The sequence below is a fragment of the Aptenodytes patagonicus genome, chromosome 2, assembly GCF_965638725.1.
Source record: "Aptenodytes patagonicus chromosome 2, bAptPat1.pri.cur, whole genome shotgun sequence".
Taxonomy (NCBI): domain Eukaryota; kingdom Metazoa; phylum Chordata; class Aves; order Sphenisciformes; family Spheniscidae; genus Aptenodytes; species Aptenodytes patagonicus.
In genome coordinates this window covers 37,562,650-37,584,279 of record NC_134950.1, presented here as the reverse complement: position 1 = coordinate 37,584,279, position 21,630 = coordinate 37,562,650, and the positions used below count along the sequence as shown (strand labels likewise).

The 21,630-nt window shown below is 40.2% G+C and overlaps 1 protein-coding gene across 6 annotated transcripts in view; it reads right to left on the bottom strand.

The window, feature by feature from the left end:
- Window positions 1-21,630, bottom strand: part of NCOA2 (nuclear receptor coactivator 2) — a 199,249-nt gene that overhangs the window by 7,054 nt on the left and 170,565 nt on the right. For 5 of the 6 annotated variants that reach the window (XM_076329574.1, XM_076329573.1, XM_076329576.1 and 2 more), the window contains 9 exons: window positions 19,459-19,674; window positions 18,681-18,810; window positions 15,475-15,640; window positions 13,237-13,515; window positions 12,313-12,390; window positions 11,545-11,785; window positions 9,738-9,915; window positions 7,241-7,439; window positions 1,381-1,470 (listed from right to left, as the gene is read on the bottom strand). In XM_076329574.1, coding sequence (XP_076185689.1) covers window positions 1,381-1,470; window positions 7,241-7,439; window positions 9,738-9,915; window positions 11,545-11,785; window positions 12,313-12,390; window positions 13,237-13,515; window positions 15,475-15,640; window positions 18,681-18,810; window positions 19,459-19,674 — 1,577 coding nt within the window. The remainder of the gene's footprint in view (window positions 1-1,380; window positions 1,471-7,240; window positions 7,440-9,737; window positions 9,916-11,544; window positions 11,786-12,312; window positions 12,391-13,236; window positions 13,516-15,474; window positions 15,641-18,680; window positions 18,811-19,458; window positions 19,675-21,630) is intronic. The other variant, XM_076329578.1, reaches the window with a different exon arrangement.

Below are 21,630 nucleotides of genomic sequence, written 5' to 3'. Positions count from 1 at the left end.
CTTCATTTTCATTAATCGTGATACGTTTGCAGTCAAATTTTTTAAATTTCCCGTATTATTCAAATTTCTTTCCTCTAACAGTAGAAAATTTTAAATTTTGCTATTGGATTCGGCATAAGAGGAAAATTTGTCCATCTCATTCCGTCTCTCTGATTTCAACACCGCATACAAGGAGATGACAGGAAAGAGCGGTGCACGGGGCGGGCCTCAGGCAGGTCACAAAACGCCTCCGGCAGGAACCACGGGTTCGATCCGCCTATTTCGATTACGAGAAGGAGCTCGGGAAACGGGCAATTTAAAGCCTTCCCGCCCCGTCGCCTCGGCCAGGAGAGCTGGGGAGGAGCGGCGGTGCGGGAGGAGCGGCGGCAGCGGCGGGAGGCGGGCGGCAGCCGCTAGATGGCGCTTGCCCCGCGCCGCTCAGCCCCCGGCCCGCCCCCAGCGGCAGCGCCGCGCGGGCGCCGGCCCTGCGTCACCAGAGTGACGTCTCCCGGGAAGGCAGAGGTTTCCACCTGAGGCCGCTTGGCGGGCCGGCCGGGTCAGCTGCTCGCCTGTGGGTGGGTCTGCACAGCTGCGACGCTGGGATGACGCGGGGAAAGACGCGGCGCTCCAGTTTCAAACCGCATCAGGTCTCGAAATACCGGGTTTGTTGTAACGAGCGGATTTCAAATGAAGACTCTTTCCATAAAAAAAAAAACCCCTTCCACTGAGGAGGGGCGCAAAAAACCCCACCTCATTTACTTGGCCACACGCCAAGAACTCCACAATGTCTTCCCTTTAGTACTGTTACTGTCTGGAATACAAATCGGTTTTGACCTAAGCAAACACTAACTGCCCTGTCAGTTGGAAATTTGTGTGAAAATTAGTTCAGTTCTACCACCCTTCTCAGGAGAAGCACTGTGCAGAAAGTAATAAATTAAATAATTCATGAGATTTTTGCCCTACGTATAATGCAATGAGAAGTGGAAAAACACTTAGGCAGGATGAAACATGAAATGGGTTAAGCGTGCAGCAGTGCAAATATAAATCAACAGCAACTCTTTCCCATCGTCAGCAAATAGTCATGTAATTGCTCTGTAAAAAGCAAATACAACTATACATCAGTTTGCTGAATGTGACTGTTCGTTAATTCAATAATGTAATGTATTCTGTTAATGTAAATGTATTCTGTATTATTCACTTCAGTAATGCTAGCGGGATCTAAACAAGGAGCTTAATATAGGTGTCACCAAAAGCGGAATTAAAAAAAGTAATTGCAAAAACTTCATTACTATTACCCTGGGTACTTGTAACTCTGTAAGTAAAAAGATACTGTATCCATTCTAGACCACAGTATATTCATAGTTCCGTTGCCTCTGTATGCCTACGTATGTCATTTCTCACCCGTGTTGCATCTCCGTCCTGCTTTATCATATCCATTCCAGGCAGCTGGTTTGGAAAAAGATTGCCTCCCCTCATAGCAGGATCATTAACCTATTGGTAACAAGATATTAAGGAGAATAAATTAAAAAATGTGTTGGGAAGAGGGCTGGGAATTAAAAAGAAGCATTATAAACCACTATGCTACTTGCATATACCAACATCCACTTTTGAGATGATGTTGCAATCAGGGAAGTGACTATACAGCTCAGCACCCTTCTTGTGCAGTATGTGTTTGACTCATATTATTCTGCTTCACAGTCAACAACAAAGATTTCATTCCGGATACTATGACCCTTCTGCATATTTTACAAAACAGGCTCCATAAATTAGGTCAGTATTATTTGAAGAGGACATGCCTGCTATGAAAGTCCCGAAAGCAGAAACGTGTAACTGCTTTCCTAACCTCAATAACACACAGCTTTTCTGCTTGCAAACCACCACACAATTTTTTTCAAAGCCTGATGAGATAACATGTAGGCTGAATTATACCGACTATTGACTTAGTTTTAATGACACTTATTTTTCTGCTCATAAGCAATGGGAGAAAGATAGCATTAAACGGGAAAACCTGCAGCTGCATGCTTTCCTAAACGGATGGTCTCAACAATTTTCTGAACACAGCCACGGGAAAGTATTGAAGCTGTGTGTTTCTGCACAGCCAGAGGGTCTATCATGCTTAGTTATGTGGAAAGAGTGGCTTGCCAAATTTACAGCATTGCTTTCTTAATCAAAGGATTAATCTCACCATGCAGGAACTGGTATAAAATACAAAACACAGCCCTTCCGCATGGTTCTGAAATATTAGAAAAATCCAGCTTTCCTTAGAAGTTTTACAGGAAAAGAAACCTTTTCCCAGGGAGTTTTGGTTGACTCGGTTCTCTCTGTTACTTCCCTCAGACTAGCTGGATGTGATAATAGTGAAGATATGCCCCTCCAGATTTTGCTGGAAGGAAAAAGATGCTTTCTGTGTCACCTGCCCTTCAGGAGACTCGTGTTGCCAAGGAGAGGAGATTCTGCCACTGCACTACCTCACTTCAGCTACAGCAACCTGCTGCAGCAAGGAGGGAAGACTGTCTTGAATTTACCACACCAAAGTCTTCTTGTTTCAGGTCCTCCTGACTGTTGTTTCTGTTGCTATTCACCGATTTTGCAAAACGTCGCAAAGCTAAATGCAATCACATGCAACCACCTAAAGAGGTGGTCTCAAATGCTGCCAGAGCCAAGACTGCAGTTCAACAGGAAAGGTTAAAAACTTAAATATTTTTGCCATAGGAATTTCAACTCTGAAGAAACTGATTGTTTAGCGCTGCAAGCCTTCTAGGGATGCTTTCTGCTTCTTAATACAAATGGGCAGATTTTTAAACCTGAATCTGAAAATTTAAATCAGAAGGGAAGAGAGCCACATTATTTTGTTTGGAAAGAAAGAAAGAAGACAGCTTCGCAGCTTTATCCACATGCATTTGACTAAGCAACAGAATCCACGTTTGGAAAGTGTTTTCTGCTATTGATCAACATTCATCAGAATGCACAGGCACAAATGCCTTTTCTGTTTGTTCAGTAGACGAAGGAAGGAAAAATAAAAAGCAGAAATAAAAAATTGTATACTGAATCAACAGCAGTTTTGGAACAAAAAGATGAGTGCACGATTTGCATCATGGCAGAGTTAGGACAGGTATGGAGAAGGGAGATGGTTCCAGGCTGCACACCACAAAAGCAGCAAAGGCACCAGTGAAGTTCCTATCACAGAATCTCTCTGCCGGTGATGATGCAAGAATCCTGACTGGCACGGTAACAGATACCAAAAAAATCTACCATTTTGTTATATGAATACATTTGCTTCGGAAGTCCTTGAAACAAAACACCCCACATTCACACATTAACTTTTCTGACTGCAATAACAATTCAATCAGGTAAGTATGGAGAAGGACAAAGAAATGGAAGGGGGTTTATCATTTTCTGAAGACAGGTCAAGTGGTGTTATCAGATATGAAATCTGACTAAAAGAAGACACAAGATGTTTTACAATTCCTTTGCAATTAAGCACATTAAGCACATTAATACAGCTGATAAAGCAAAATTATATACAAGGTGTCTAATAAGAAAAGTTTCCTACCACTCCAGAGCTCCTTTCATCCAGTATGCTGAACAAAATCAAAATACTGTTTCAAGATAACTCTTTGTAGATGCCATGATAATTTTGGCCCGGGGAGTACTGCACCTGTGCAGATTAATAAACACCTACTCTAAGTGGACATCTAGATAGCGGTTCATTTCATATACTGAAAAGTCTCTTCTCTTGCACAGGTTTCAAATTGCTTCCCTGACAACTCAGTAAATAACATGGATCCGTGATGCAAAATAAGTAACAGGCAAAAACACAGCAACAGTCCATTGTGCAAACAAGAAGACGATGACAACAAGGAGACAGTAAGTTGTGTGAATGGTGCAACACTGGGAAGGTTTAGACTTTCTCGATGCCTGGGGAAGCTGTTTTGGACAGAAGGAACCTGCGGACCTGGCAGCTAGCATTTCAGCACTCCTGATATCAGCCTCCTAGAAGACACACTAGTAAGAGCAGCCTAGAGAGCTTTAACATAATTATAAGGGAGAAGATTATAATTAGACGAGGTCTGACACCTCTACATAAAAGAGTCTCTAAGCATCATAAATAGCAAGGCCAGGGAAACCACAACATTTTGGGCAAAATCTTCATTTTCTACTTGGTGATGCTGGGAGCCTAGGTAGTAAACAAGAGAAACTGGAGATATACCAGTAGGAGCAGATAAACACCAAACTTAATATTTCTGAGCTCTGGATATGTCTCTATGATACAGTATAGTGCCACAAAGAGGGACAGCAGACAGAGCCAAACCAACCTGTTTGGTACCAAAGGAAATATACTTGCTTCTCGCCAGGTAAATAAGCCCAGGCATAGCTTTTTACTAACAAGTAATACATATTTCCAAAACCATCTAATCACATATGAAGTGTTAAGTTTTTTTTCAAAAGCTGGAACACATTCATAGCGTAACCACTGTTATTCACTGTGGTTATAAAGAGATGAGCATGTGAAGTTAAAATTATGTATTATGGAACAAAAAATGGCAATGAATAAGTAAGTAAAAGTGTAGGTGACAGTATAAAAAAAGCCAAAAGAATGAATGAAATGGCAACAATCAGCAGAATTAAAGAAAATATAGTCATTTTGAAAACCACCAGTTACAAGAAAAAGTTTAGCACAGCCTAGGTCAATTGCTAAATAAAGATGCCAAATTGTAAAATGCTGCCCTGAACACAGAAAAAAATAAACCAATTTTAGTATTAATATAAACATTTTTATTTATTCCTGTGTCTCAGAAGAAAAAATGTGAAGCAGCACAGCAAACATTCCTGAGGACTAAAAAGTACTGTCTTGTGGCCCAGAAATGGCCCCTCAGCTGCCAGTCGGCCACCTCTGACCTAGATGAAACATAAAAACATTTGCTTGCAGGGTTTGCAGATGACACAGTGCTGGGGTGGTAAATCAGGAGGAAAACAGGTTACTGTTACAGAATGAGCCACAGCACTTCAGGAAGGTAATACTTTTGGGAACAAAGAACGCAGGTTTCATCTATGTAGAACGTGCTGAGGAGGATTTGGGGATCATCGTAAGGGTTTTCGATGTGCTCTCCAGTGTGACATTGCCACCAACAGAGCCAAGGCAACCCATGGATTGAAAGAGAAATTACAAGCAGAACTTGACTCTGCACAGCTTTTGTGCAGTCACTGTTAAATCACCGTCTCCGGTTACTCTGTTCGTACCTCTACAAGGAGGTTACAACAACAGAGTTTAAAGTAGGTCCACAAAAGGGACTGATGGGATGAAAAACAAATGTTGAGATGGATACAGAACCTCAGCCTATTCAGCTTACTGGAAGTTAGATAAATGCTATCTTGAAACAAGATCTTGTAGTCTAACAGGAAGGAAAAGCAGTGCAACAACTGTGCTAGTGGAAACAGTAGTCTGCATGGAAATCTTTGAAATAAAACCAGATCTCTTTCTATAATGCACATTTCTCAAATCAGGTTCCTGGGGAAAATTATGTAGCATGGGCATGCTGAGAAATCAGACTGGGCTGTCTCCTTCAAATCCCCACTCTCTTCTTTTTTTGGTTTTACTATTGTTTTACTACATTAAAATGTGTGCAACAGTATGCACTTGGGAACTAATAATAATAAAAAAGTCTGCTATAGTTGGGCGTAGCAACTGCAAATATCAGAGAAGGTGACAGATTTGGGAGTATCAAAATTACTTCAGGTCACCAGTATGTGGCAGCTGTAAAAGACAAATGTGATCTGGGGCTATATCTGTCAGAGTATTCCAAGAGAAATGGGGAAGAACTAGTGTTATGCACATGGCTCTGGTGCTTAGGAAATACTGATTCAAACTGGAACAGGTGCAGAAAATGAAAGGGAATTTAAAGCCTACAAGAAGAGACTGAAACACTGTAGCTTGTTTAACTTACAAGAGAAACCCCAAGAAACCCAAAACAAAACAATCCAACAACCTCAAAACAACAACAAAAAATCATGTTGATAGAATGGCTCTTTCTAAAATACAAGAAGAGAAACAAGTTATTTAAGCTAAAGGACAATATTGGAAAAGTAAATAGTCTGTTACCAAATTTAGGCTGGAAAATTGGACATTAGGAAAAATTTCTTCACCAAAAGGGCTGTCAAGCATTGGAACAGGCTGCCCAGGGAAGTGGTTGAGTCACCATCCCTGGAGATATTTAAAAGACGTGTAGATGTGGCGCTTAGGGACATGGTTTAGTGGTGGACTTGGCAGTGTTAGGTTTACAGTTGGACTCGATGATCTTAAGGGTCTTTTCCAACCTAAATGATTCCATGATTCTATGATTATGGTCTCAGAAGAAAGGTTTACGGTATTGTCCACCACAGCAGGAGACGCTGCCTGAAGACACAAGAGGTACTTTCCTGCCAATAGTTCTAAGAAAAGTCCATAATTTCAAGTCTGTGTGTTGAACAAACAGGAATTCAGCTCTGAAACAAACATATGAACCTGTTAATTATGAGGACTTGTTTGTCAAATACTTATTAATGTATTGTGTGAGTTTAATTGCAGGCCAACAAACAGAAATATTATTTTCCTTATTTCGGATTACCTAAGTAGCAGTCTCAAATAAAAATGAGCGTGCAAACCTCCTCTCAGCAGAAAAGAACAGGTTACTTACCTATTGATTCAGCAATCTATTTTATACGCACCACATTACAAAAAGTGTGGATTCTGTGCTCATGCGGGTGCCAGATTGATAGTTCTTGAAGTTGACTGCCTATTGTCTGGTACTACAAACACAGTGGCAGTAGAAGCATCTTCCCCACACTGCCCACGCCAGCATCTTTCACTCTTATCTCTAGGAAACAGCTGCCTGCCACTCAGTCCTAGCCTCCGCTGCTGAGAAAATTAGCAAGGACACTGGTGACCTGCAACTGTGCTATGGAAACTTACCTACCGAGAGCAGGAGCTAGGTCAGCACGCACTTTCCACAAAGTCCAGGACCAACTACATGCACTAGCTACAGTGGTGCTAGGTCACAATGGGAAATTTAGATACAAAAGGTGCTCTCTAACTCATCAGTCACCTTGGTTATCTGAGTGCAGAGCTAAAAACAAAGCCTTTTTAACATCATCACTTCTCAAGAAAACTAGTAAAAGAAACGTAATGGCTTACAGCAGTTACAGCCCAACACAGCGGACCTGAAAAACTACTGAAAGTCAAAGAAAATCCTCTAGCTGTCATCTCAAGTCCTTAAATTCTCACCTGCTCAGGACCCATGGAGGACAACCCTGATGTAGGCACAGAGGTCGCTGAGGTCATGCTGATCTGCCCTGTCATCTGGTTCATGTTGTTCATGCCACTTGTGTTGGTTGCCATGGATACACTGATGTTCATGTTATTATTGTACATGCTGGTGCTTGCTTGCTGCCCAAAATGTGGTGGGGACTGTTGTGAAAACATGCTACGGCAAGGAATGGAAAAAGCAATGTGTCAGACTTAGAATGCTGAAGCCACTAAGAAACTACTCTCTTTTTAATATATCGTAAGCTAGAATTTGTACATATTGTCGTTTATGCCAACTTCAAAGGAAAGACAAGTTTTCAGCTACATTAACGTCTAAGGAATAGATTTTCAAAATTTAAGGTCCCATGTCTGTGCACAAAAATGCATGCCTTTGCGTGTGAAACTATGGTAGAGTACAAATCTGTTATGCCTGTGCAGTAACAGCCAATTAGCTGTCTAAATGGGCTTTGTATATATTTTAAATATGTTTGGGAAAGTAATTTTTGGAGGGAAAGGAAAACCCCTTTTTCTCTCTCCAGTGAGCACAGCACAGGACTGTTGAGTTAATATTGGATCTGGTCTAATATACTTTCTTTTTGCAAGAGAGGCTATTTGCACATATGAATACCAGATTTGCACATACAATTATGGCAAGTGGGCTCACAAATATAGACATGCAATTGTGCAGAAATTCATTTACTAAATCTTAGCATCAGGTTTTGAAGATGTGGCACTGTAAGAAACAACATAAAGTCTAAGACAATTACCCTCTATATTCCTTTAAGGCCATTTCAGAACAGCTTAAGGAGGTGTAACTGGAAGATCGCATCCCAGATTTTATTCAAAGTCAAATGCTTTCTGGGTAGTACCTTCTTTCCCATTAATTGGAAGTCATATGAGAGACTTTTTTATATTTCCTAAAACGCACTTCACTGTTTACATATCAGTCTTTTCTACTATTTGAGCATAAGCCAACAGTCAGTGAAGGAATTACTACTGACAATGTGTCTGTTTGGAGGATCTGCACTAGACTGAAATACTGTGGAAGGGCTGCTGCGTGTCAGATGGCACACAGTAACTACCTCCGTATCAATGGCTGACTTTTACTTCCCTGCGAAGCACTGCTCCCACAGTTGAGGAAATCTTTCAGGGTTAATGCTCAGCCTTGCACTTGGGGACACCATTAGGCTATTGCTGCGCACTGTGAGACTTGGGAGTGCAACGGCGTTCTGGGCACAGGACCAAACTCGGAAAATCCCACCATTCTCTTCCTTCCAATTCCATGTCTTTTCAGGCCACCTAACCCCATTTTTAAGTTGTTATCTGGATGGCTGAAACAGTACACTACAGATCATTGTGAATACTCAGTGGCTTGTGTAAACACATTTGACATGTCTCTGCTGTAGAGCTGCAGTTTAGCAAGCCAACCATTAGTCTTATCGAGCTGCCCCGCTGCCGTTTCAGCAGAAGCCATGACAGCGGTAGCTATGCCTCCTGCAGATGCTTCAGGAAGACAGTGAAGAAGAGGCATGGACAAGGACAAGGATGAGAAATAAAGCAGTTGCTTTAAGGAGAACTTGGATCAGCCTCGTCACGGGAATACTGTTTTTCTGGGTTTATTAAATCTTTGTCAACCAGCAGGAAAACAATTTGTTGCTGGGCTGGGATAGTAAGAGCAGCCTGAGAACTTCAGGATGACAAAAGCACTGTGCTAGAGTCAACTGCGTGCACCCCAGTGTCAAGTGATACAGGCTGTACACCAACCTGATAGCTCCTCCTGTCTTCCAGTGAAAAGCACAGATCATTGCCATCTGGAAGTTCGTTGCTGCCTACTGATAGTGTTCAACACCCAACCCATTCAATGTGGACAGGCTGATTATTAGAGTTATACTGACTGGGGCATGGGCCTCAACTGAAAAGGTGACTGCATGCATGAGGCATGCTACAACGCTCTCGGAGAATGACAGTTATATGCTGACCCCCAGTATGTGCAAGCACTAATGGGTTGAACCTGGTTGCACTCCAGCATTTAAAGTGGGAGGTGATATCCAGTCACCGCAATTCCAGAGCAGTAGGGAATGCATAGGCTCCGGCTCAGCTGATCCAGCCGTGTGGAAAGCAGTGTGGGAGCACATGAAAATCGTATGCAGAAGAAATACATCCACACAAATGTTAGGGGCTGGAGCTCACTGCGCAGCAGAAGTGCTTCTTAAGGACATACAGCATTTTATCAGTTATCACAGACAAAGCAATGCATTGTGTGAATGCAGGTCTTTTAGCTATGCACTCACTTTGCCTTGTATGAAGACAGAATTTAAACCAATTCGTCAAGCCAAATTGAAAAGAAATCTCTTTTAGGATAGTTAACAACAAACAAACAAGCAAGCAATTACATATAAACCACCCCATAAATAAGTATACACCATAAATGACCCCATTACTCCATGTGTTCATTTTGATTTTGTTCTGGATTTACCTGTTTCCACCCATATTCCCTTGTGCCCACCCATTCATCTCCGTAGAGGACTGATAGGCAGGATTAGCCTGAGACTGCTGAATCATGGGGCTTTGAGTATGAGCCAGCCTTGGGGACATCAGTGGACTCTGAGGAGTGGTGGCCCCAGTGAAGCCTGGATCGGGCTGCTGACTAATACCTGAAGAAGAAAACAAGAAATTTAGCCACTGTACATTTGAATTTAAAAGAAGCCAAGAGCTCATACCTGCAGACATGTGTTTACACAGTCCTACTTATGTCATGTGGAACCTATAACCTTGTGTCTTAATGTGGAATCTAGATTAAAAGCAAGACATCATCAACTAATACTTACGTATAACCTTAAAAAATCATTTTGCGTAAGTATGGGCTACCTGGGTGCCCTAATCACACAAGCGGTCTCTCTCTACAGACCAAAAGAAAAACACTGGTAAGTGACATTCTTCTCAGAAACTGCATTCAAAACAACAAATAAAACATTTTGCTTCTGTCTATAAATCCATTTTGGTGAAAGTTGTGCATGACCTGTTTACTGCATGGCACCACCTTTTAACATTTAGGCTATAATTTTCAACTTTTTCTAAAGTTCCTAAAACCTTAGTATCTCTATTTCTGTGTCCCTGCAAAAACAGGCAATGACATTTTGTGCCAGCATTTAATGACTTTGTAAAATAAAAAAAAAAAAATCTAGATGCAAAGAAAACCTAATTTAAGCTGTTATATGTCAACTGCGTGCAGAAATTTTGCTTTAAACCAAGCAATTGTGGTCTTGTTTATCACAAACAGCATACTTGACAGAAACAAGCCACCCTTAACGCCGGTGTAAGAATCCGGTGGTATGAAATACATTCTTATATTCACTGTCTGCATGACTTAACTTCTTACTGGTGTAAAGGATAACAGATCAATAAGAGTAGATAGCAAATTTAGTCTTGGATGGACATAATTTTTTGTATCAGCAGAACTTGCACATTACATATTATTTAATATACTTGTAATATAACTTATACGATACTTATAAATAAAGTAAAGAAGCTGTGTAACAATAACCGTATGGAGGTAACTGCCCCATGCAGCCCCAGAACAAAGCAGTATACAGCCTTGTAAAACATACAAACAAAATGGTATTAGCTATCATATTACACACAAGTTTAAGGACAGGGAAGGGAATACCTAATCTGAAATGAATTTTTATTATTTAAACTCAATAGTTAGTTGCTAATTTTACATTATAATGCACACATGAAGAATTATCTTTTCTCGGGAAGAATCTACCTGATACTTAAGCAATAACTACCTCTCATTACCAAAACGCAAAATATCCCCACCAATATAAAAACGATTTAAAAGGATTATGTACAGCTTTGCTTCTGATGAAGCTTCTGGTCACCTTATGCTGTTTGCCAGCATCAATTCATGTCTTTTTCTTCATTTGCACTTTTTACTGTATATATTGGTTTGTTGAGCGTAGTCAAAATTCAGAGTCCATCAAGCCAACACATACACATATACGTGTTCCTGTGTGCATACACATTTGTATGTGTTTGTATGTATAGATATATGCAAACACACACATCGCACTTCCGCTATGGCTCAAAAAAAGAGCAGTGCTCAGAGAATACGTGGTACTAGAGCTAGGAAAGTGGAAGGTACCATGTCGCATTTGAGGTCTCCCATCGTTCCCAGGGAGCCAGGCAAGGGGCTGTGGGAGGGGGGCTTGAACCCAGCACTGGGGACAACACAGGGGATTAAGGACTGCCGAAATGCACTGGGGGGGTGGAACCAGTACCGTAGTTTGGAGGAAACGGAAACTGCTGTGCATTTGCCTGTGGGATCCGCGGATTGCTCATGGTTGCTGGTATGCCACCGGCGGCCACCATGCTGGGGGTCATGCTCAAGCCCTGCCCTCGCATCATCAGCGTCCGCTGCTGCACCTGCTGCTGCTGCTGCTGCTGCATCTGCCGCTGCCGCAGGTGCTGGCTCAGGATCTCCCGCTGCCTCTGCGCCAGCATCTGCGCGTTGATAGGGCCCTGCAGGGAAAACCACCGCCACCTATCAATAACCCCTTCTAAGGCAACCAGTGGAGGCATCTCCACTGGAACAATCGGGAAGATTCCAGCTCTTCTTTTCCCCCACCACCCAACTAACAATAATATTAAATGGGAGAAAATAATCCTATTAATACTTCTTCTGGGAAAGACTTCCAACAGTGCAAGAGTCAGTAACTGAAATAATACCACTGTTTAATGTTGCAGTGATTTGTAATTGCAAATAGAGTAGCTCATGAAAAAATGCATCCTTAGGAAATGAAAAGCTTGGTTAAAAATGCAGTTATATCGTATCTCTAGTAAACAACCATCCACCCCATGTAAATATGGGAAAGAGTCTCAGAAATAAAATAGTAAAATACTTCTTACCATACAGACTGCATTATTTGTATTCAAGCTTTAGAATTTATTGTATGTATTTACCACATAGCATTACTACTGTATTTAACTGGGGGGAGAAAGAAGAAAACAAAGTGGGTTGGTTTTTTTTAAAGTACTATTTCTCTCACCTGTGTTGGCACTCCAGGTCTCAAAGACAGATTCATATTGGAGACACTGCTGATCTGATTTATCAGTGGCTGCCGATTCTAAAGAAAAAACAACCCCAACACCAAAACCCAAAAGTTTTTAGAAGAAAAACAAGAAAACGGAAATTTACATACAGAGGTATATACACCTACTTCCCGATCAGTTGGTTTGAGGACCTAGTTTTACATATTCAAGCAGGGACTAGTTTTCCTGCTCAAGTCCTATTATCATTCACAGAATCCTCTTTCCTAAGGAGATAATGCACCATGCAAATAACAACACAGGCATTAAGCTGTTTACCAAACATGCTGCCTTTACAGTTCCTGTCCTTTTTGAGTTTGGGACCGGATTGTTGAGGTTTACTCTGAATTAGACCCTATCCTGACGTTTGAAGGCAGAAATGATCTTTCCTCCTCCACTAGAAAAACATTAATATCTTATTTATAGTACTACGAACCTACATATTTAAAAATGAACAAGAAACAACAACTTAAGATGATCCTGAAAAGTAGACCAAGGCCAAGGAAAAAGAAGGAGCATTTAGATTGCTGGAAGAGTCAAGATATAACAAACAGAAAAAGACTTATATAACAAAAAGCACCACTGTAGCCTTGCTCAAAGAATTAGTGAGACCTAGGCTTAAATACTAGGCACATTCTTGCACAGTATTATAGAAAGAATAACGGAAGGATGCAAAAAAAGATCAGAAAAGAGAACGCGCAAGGTTCTGTCTCGGCAAGCTCATTATGGCTAGTGTTTTTAGTTTAAAAGTGGAATTAGGCTATAATAAAACAGGGTACACACTTAAGACCCGGTCTATTCGGAGCAAGCTGACAGTCAGTAGGCCCCGCCTAGGAGAGGCACCTGCGCCAGCGTGAAACCGGGCACGGAAGGGGATGTTGTACCTGCTGTGCCTGGAGCCTGTGCTGCAGCTGGAGCCGCAGCTGGTTTGGCTGGTTCTGCACGATGCCGGCGGGACGGAGGCCGGGCCGGGGCTGCATGCGCAGGGCTGCGTACCCCGGGCGCTGCCCCATGGGGTGGAAGCTCGGGTCCTGCAAGGGCGCGTAGCTGCCCTGTGCCATCTGAGCCTGCGCCGCGTACTGCTGGGAGAACACCGGAGCCTTCTGCTCCATCAGGATGCTCGACTCCTGGCTGGGGAAGGTCTCTGCATCGACAGCTTGGCTCTGCAGAAATACATGAACACAGAAAGAGTTGGCGGGACATGGCTTTTCACAGGTTTATACGAGACTAATACAGCCACCCTGCAAAACCAACCTTGTAGGCTGTGAATGTTTTTAAACGGAAAGTTACATAAATTTTCTTTACCTAAATATAAATTAAAAATAAAGAGAATTGTATTTTTGAGTGTCAAAAGAGATTCATGGAGACAAATTCCTCCCCTCTTTTCCTTTCTTTTTTTTTTTAAACAAAGACCCACAACCTTTGTCACGTTCTTAACATAGCCATTGTATCATTCTGCTAATGAATAAAAACCTGAAATGGCAAATGCTCTACGAAAATCTGTAGATGAAGTGACGCCGGCATATTTTTGCCATTGAATCCGAGATAAATTCAAAGACGTTACAAATGAATAAGGATAAGAAAGTAGATTTTTATCAGGATCTTTAAAGAAAATAATGACTTCAAATAAAGATGCCTGAAACTATTACAGAAGCTAATGTGAACAGAGTGCCTAATTCTTTCAGGACACTTTTGCACAAACTGATTATCCATTAGCATAAAAAAGCTAACACAATTCTAAACTCCATTCTAGATAGTCTCCTAATATTTGCTCTAGCCAGAATAATTTTATAGCTTATTCCACACTGACCTTGGAAATCAAGTTAATCTAAATTTCAGTGCCCTCATGAAAGAAAGACTTTAAGCTCCTATAGAATGTTTGATGGATATTTTAAAAACATGTTTTAAAATGCAACAGTTCTCTTATCTGCAAAATTACCTTTAACTGTTTCCACCGGGATAGTAATTAAATAAAATTAATATTTACCACTTAGTTTGAAATAAAACATTATTCTTTTTTTTTTGGTGGTGGTATTCTAAAAGCTATGTCATATTGCATGAAAGTTTGACAGTGCAAAATTGAAGTTCACCAATAAATTGTATCTCCAGCTTAACACCTCACTGAGTTCTGTGTTGTACCAAATAGGCTTGAAGATAGTTTTCTCATGTCCAAAGCAGGATTTCATTGGTCCTATTTCATATCTAAAATGCAGAGCTAGTTCAGAAGTTATGCTCAGGATGCCAATGAGTGCTGGGAAATTAAATAGGTATTCTAGGCTTGTCTGAGAATATTAAATCATTATAGACACATGTACAGCTGTTTCTGGAAAAACAATTTTGATGCCAGAAACATCAAGCGCTAACTTCTCCCGCCCAATTATTTTTTTTTTACCACACTTTTTTGCACCATATAAGACTGAAATGGACAAGAACCAACTGGAAGCTAATAAAAAATAACTGTGGGGAAAAAAACGGATGAAAAAGAATAGAACAAATTCATGCTGCAAAGTTTAGGAAGCATGTTTGTAATTTTAAAAAAATATACAGTTTTAAGTGCTTGGAATGAAATCAGCTGCTTCAGGTGAAACTCGTCCCTTAACACACATTAATCAACTAAGGGAAAAACTACAGGTGAAATTACACATTACAGGTTTGCTCATCCAAAAGCTTGCTGCCCCCATCACACAAAGGTCTTGATCTTGGCTCCTCTGCTCCTAGGTCTTCATATTCTTTTTTTCTTCTTTCCTATACCCTGTTGCTGGCCGTGATCTTACCGTTCTCCTGTACAGTTGTTCCTCTGACCACCAGATAAGCAGAAGCCTGTTAATTTTTTTGGTTTAGGTCAGGTTAGTTGCATAAAGCGAAGTGGCTCAGCACAGGTCAGAAGAAGGAGAGCTAGGTGAGGGTGGCAGGGAAGAGGAAGGAACACTAAACCTGGGGCTGAAGGAAGCTTTTCAGGTGACACTGAGCTGTTAGATGGACTCCCACCAAAATAAGTCACCCCATCCTAGCTTGCAAGAAGTGTTTTATAATCTCCTTCTTCAACGCACATTCTACCTCCACCTTGACAAGATATCCTTTAAATGCAATACCTAAAACATGCAATGCAATGTCCAGTATACCTGGCTAACTAGTTCTGGTATTCCTAGAGCCCTGTCGATTTCTTCTAAACCATCAAAATTCCTTAATGCCATGTAAAGCTGATCCAGGAGAGCACCCTCATCACTTGGTGACTCTGATGAAGGATGATTACACAAGAGATCATCCGGTGAGCTGCCAAACGGTTGCCTGTGAAAACATGAACACAGTGTTGGTAAACAGCTGCTGAAAAACAAGAAATAATATCAGAGGATTAGTACTCAAATTGAACTAACAAGTGGAGACAGAAATTATTGTAATTGCTGCCAATTTTGTTTAGAAAACTATTCTGGATGAAAGTTATGCTACCCAAAGAAATAACTAAATGGTGTGATTAACGCCTGTCAAGACCCTACAAGCATGGTGTATCCGACAAGTAAGCAAGCACACCAAAGGTAAGCCTGAGTGCTGATTTCATATTACAGGGTCAACAGAGGAACAGAGAAGTCAGTATAGAATGTAGTCACTTAACACAGAAGGTTAAATAATTTTTTTTTAAACTAATTGTAACTTTCAATTTTAGACGTTAAGATTAAGTATACTATTCGCAAGTAGAAGAACTCATTTCCACAGACACTCTTCCTAACTGGTTTTCTATCAGACTAAGCAAGCCAAAGAGGTCACAGAGGGGTCCGAGGACTGTCTGAGCTCGCACAAACCAAACATCTGGAAGAGCTGGCCAGAAGCATGAGGGAGCAGGGAGAAAAGGACATTGCCCTTTTTGTCTGCAGCTAAACACTGCATCAGCTCAACCCATCTTATGGAATTGCACACTTGGGTACCAGTTTATGCACTTGGTTATGTGCCTCCGAGGCGTGTCAGCAAGAATTTGGATACTGTCAGGCAGAGTGTGCTGGCTCTATAAATCCTGCTTACCTCACCCCTGAATTTGTATGCAAAGCACACTCACAGTTACAAAGGCAGAATAAAGGTTTATTCCAAACCCAAAGGACAAAACTTACTGAGAAACAAACTAAATCTGAAATAACACCTTATCTGCAGCCAAATTACATTTTTGTTTTGTAGTTCACACACGAGCCCTACTTCACGCACAATACTACAAGACTACAATAGAAAATATAAAAAGCAAAGCATTCTGCAAGCAAGGGCAGCTTCTATATGCACATCGTGGCAGAAATCTCATCCCAGATAATTACTCAGAGACAACAAAAGCTGTCACACATGGAGGGAGGAAACAGCACTATATGTGAACCCTTTTTACATGTCTGTTTGGAAAAACAAAGAAACATGTTTGTGTATTTAGTTTCCATAATGAGATATATGGTTGCCATGGAAGTCTAATCTCTATGTCAAAGCTAAGCAGAAGGAAAGAGCTGCATCGTCAGGCTATACACCTAAAAACCCAAAGGATGGCAAGCAGGAAAATAAACAAAAACATATGCTTTTTAATTAGATCCTGGACTGTAAAAAATAAAAATGAAGATATATATGATGTACATCGCAAAGTATTAATCAATCTCATATACAGAGAAGTTTCTATAACTCTCTCAGATGGAATTATAAATCAGTAAAAGGGAAGAGCGAGAAAAAAAAATCATTTGAATCAAATTGCTTGCAAACTTTAAAGATGGCTTATAAGAAGGGATCTATGATCTGGAAAAACAATTGATGGGGCTAGCCGAAAAACCTCCCTCAAATTGTAAATGGGCATGAATACGTATGGTAAGAAAAAGTTTAAAACACTTATCAAATTCTGTATGTTAAACAATGACAATTACTTTGTTTTTTCCCCCATTTCTTTTATATACCACAATGCTAATGTTTAATTTTTCTCTAAAAGAATTATTTTTACTCACGATTTAACTTTTATCAAATTTAATACTCACGATGACAATCAGATTATAAAAATACAAATCCCAGGGATTAATAAAATAAGAAATGGCAGCACCAAACAATTCATCATCTCTGTTTGGGTGTAAATGATCAAAATATGATTACTTTCAGATGCAATGCAATGGGAATTTTTTTCACCATCTTCAGATACAAGGAAATTATGAGAAATGCAAAGGTAACAAAATGGAATAATTATCTGCCTGGCTTGCTGACCAAATATGGCCCTGTATTTTATTTTACGGTGTCATTTTTAAAGTGAATAATTAATTTATGCAAATAGTGCTGTTGGCATATGGACACCCTAACTGGGGGAGAATTAGCACCAGGAAACATCTTGAAAAGAATGAAAAAGTTAGAAAAGTAACACAGAAAATGCCACACTTAAATTTACAGATAATATTTTTGGACATCCTTTCATAGTGAAAATTAAGAGAATGTAGTCAGAAGATTAATCTTTCTTCAAACACAGTTTTTTCCAACTGCTTCCTCTTCATTTTCTTTTCAGCACTCCTCCCATTTACTACTGAAAAAATATCCCAACTCATGCAATTCAAAATATTTCAACATTTCTCCTTTATCTGTCCATTTTGTATCACTTATACAGTCCATATATATACATAGTTTCTCTAATTTAAGCGGCAAATTTTTTTGGGAAGACATGCCTTTTTTTACAGAAGTGTAAATTGCTTTTCATAATTACGACATTATTTAAAAGTCTTAATAATGAACAAAGTTAATAGATTACATATGAGTTAATAACTTGCGATCAAACTGTGGTTCTGGACACCCAAGAAGGAGCTAACTTCAGGGAAGAGGCAGCCTCCGTTTCACTTCATCTTTCCTTCCTCACCTTTTACAGAATTTAGGTCAATTAAAAAACCCCAAACAAAACAGAAATTAACAATGTCCTGCACTACTTAAAACGCTGCCCCGTTGCAGGAAAAGACAGCTATGTTCTAACTACTTTGTATAACTACAAAGGCTCTGGCATTTTTCCACATTTAGTGTTGAATATAATTGTTAACAATAAAACCAGCAAAACCAGACAGAATCATGCCCATATTAATGCTCGAGAGGTGAAAATGGTGCAACTACGCAACGCACTGGCAGCATTCACTGTGATACAGAACTTCCAATTCTTCCAACACATTAAATGGCAAAGAGAGCATTTATAAGTAGTACTGGAACATGTATACATTGCATGAGTATAAAATACTATAAGCATTAAACTGATATACATTTGGTGAGTATTTTACGTAGGGCTTTGTTTCAATGAGGCGTATAAAATATGGGCCTGTAAAATCTCTCCATGTTTTGATGCGACGGTAAGACTCACCTGTTCTGACTACCAAAAGTTGCCTGATCTATAGGCAAGATGCTGTCCGGCCATGGTGCAGTCTGATTCGGAGGTGCCTGCTGTTGGCTATACTGAGGTCCTCCTATGTTCATCTCCAGTTCGGATGGCCCTAATCAAGGAAAAATAACCACATAACTTTTGTGAAAAGAATCTACTTTCATATTAATTCTTTCCATTGAATTATCTATGTTACAGTAAAAGCAAACAAAAACATTAAGACTTCAGTAGCATTACACTTAAAAGCATCATGATTTTTTTGTTATAAATTGCTTTTAAAATTTGAGAAAATAACATGAGAACTCGAAAGTGGTTCAAAACCACAAAACAGCAGACATGACACCACAGATGCAAAAAATTAGTAAGATAAGCATAAAAAATAGACAGCATATAGAGTCAACATAATAATGTACTTGCTTTAAAAGTGACCAAAACCAATTATAATGTTCCCAGCATTTCCTCTTAAAAAAACCCCCACAGTCTTCAATAAACAAGAGCAACTTCATATCCTCTTTCTTTGGCCACACCACTGTGGAGCTACAGAGTAGCAGGAATTGTTCACATCAACATATGCGCTAAAAGTTAGTGTTTTACACACCTTCCTTCCCACTTCCACAGGAAACTTTCACTGTCGAATATGGTTCTCATCAAAACTATAACTGAAGTGAGTCTTTTTTTTTTCTTTTTTGTTTTTTTCTGCTTCATCTTTGACAATTCAGCACATGCCAAAAAGCACAACTCCACACGCGCCCTGACTTACCCATATTCATGACCTGAGATGGAAGCATCTGCCTTGGGCCAGGCTGGTTGCTGGGTCTCAAGGGGATGCTGGCCGTGGGGTTGCGGATCATGCCTGCTTGCACCGGCCTGTTCATGGCACTAGCTGTGGGCGCGCAGGTCACCCTCACAGCAGGAGCCTGGCTTCCCCAATCTCCAGATGTCATGGCAGGCCGAGGGGCATTGCCACCGATCATTCCTGCACAAAAGCCAAACAGACTTAAGTGCCGGCACATGATTCAGCTTTAGCATTACAACTGCCTGATGAGCTACATTTTTAGCGATGAAAATGCAGTAGTTTCACTCAAACCACATTGTACCACAACTGCCCGTCCAGATGTGCAAAGCTACAGAACAATGCCTTACACTGCTTAGTCAAGGGACTGGAGATTATTATACATTTTACATGAGGAAGAGCCTTTTATCATTTCCGAAACGCTGTTCAGAGTAAGTGTTCCCACATGTAGTCTGCAACAGGTGCCGAGGGTGTGTGGATAGCCCTAACTTCCTTCCTCAGGAAATGAATCACGTTTGCTGATGTGTGTGTCAGTGCTTTACTTTCCAAGTGCTAAGTGAGAATGAAGACTTGAGTAACAACATGTTATCGCTACACACGCTTACAAATTAGAAGGATTAAATTTAAATTCGCATTCTGCAAACATCTTTTGGCAAGTCCTTTCATTCAGAACCTAGAGCCTTCTTAGCTTCAAGGCTCACCCAGATAATTTCAAACCAATATATGGTGCAGGGAAATTACTCACAGGAACTTTCCGATAGATGCTGAAGTTCATTACCGTTATTTTAGGGGAAGTCCTCCTACATCTACTGTAAACAACTGATACAGTTTATTTACACTTGGAATATATAGAGTACTACACTCTGACAGTAGTCAAAAAAACCCAACCAAACCCCAACACAAAAACCCCCAAAACCCAAAGGCGTGCATTCATAGTATTTATACATTTCAATTTTATACAGTCAAGAGAGCAGATAAAACACTGATTTCAGATTGGACTGCTGGTCTCTCCAATTGCATTTTGCAACATCCTTAAAGGAATACTAAAAGCCACACAAATAATTGTTACTCATCAGTTCAGTTATTTGGTGATATATAACCAAGGAGAAAAAACATCTGAAGAGGGTCATTGTTTCAGCTGCTGTACAAAATTTGCTTCAGTGTTACATCCTCAGGTTTGTTCTATTTGCGTACATATTCTATCAGCTGAAATATGTGGTGTGCTACAGCAAATGGCAGGAACACAGATAATGCTCTCTAGCTTGTATACATAAGATGAGTAACATCCTCTAATATGTATACAGAACATGAAAGTAACAGGACACTTGAAAGACTACAAGTTGACCTCTAAACTGCTTAAATAGGATATTTCAGTGTCTGGCAGCATGTCTTTTGTAATACTGATGCAAACTAAATATAAAATTTTGACAGTGAATATAGCCAGTTGAAAGGACTTACAATACCCATTTATTTACTCAGAGTTCTTACCGGTTGTTGCACACTTGGACAGTCTCAGACTACGTACTAGTTGAAATAAGTCAATCAGCCAGACTTGTCTTGTGAAACCCCCTATGGTATCTTTGTACAATATTAGGGCAACATGAAGAAATCAATGCACCACAGATCAGGCATAATCCATGACAAGAGGTAATAGCACTGCAACATCTGATGGTTCCCAGAAAGTTTATGTTTCAGAAAATGATGAAAACATTCGCATTTCTTTAATTTAAAATGAGAACTAAGGCTAATAAATAAAGGATAACCGAGGGCAAAACCAAGGTCTGTAGAGATACACATCATAAGAGCAACGGTATTGCCCACAATTTTGTTTTGAAAGAACTACCTCTACAGAGAAGTGGTTCATTTGTTTGCCTTTTTGAGGCAGAAAGATTGGATCTTTACCTATCTAAGCCTCAGCTAAATCTGGAACATTGATGTGAACAGACGCTAACTGCTAATACAATGTGTTCATCTAGACCTTTTCAGGTAGGTGAAAAGCAGTGCCTAAAGAGCAGGACCAAAAATATGCAGAAACAGAAGTTCAAAATAAATATGCTAATACATAACAGCCCATGAAACATGATTTTTTCCAGACTTTTTGGAAAGTACTTATAATAACCTGTACTTGTAATAACCCCA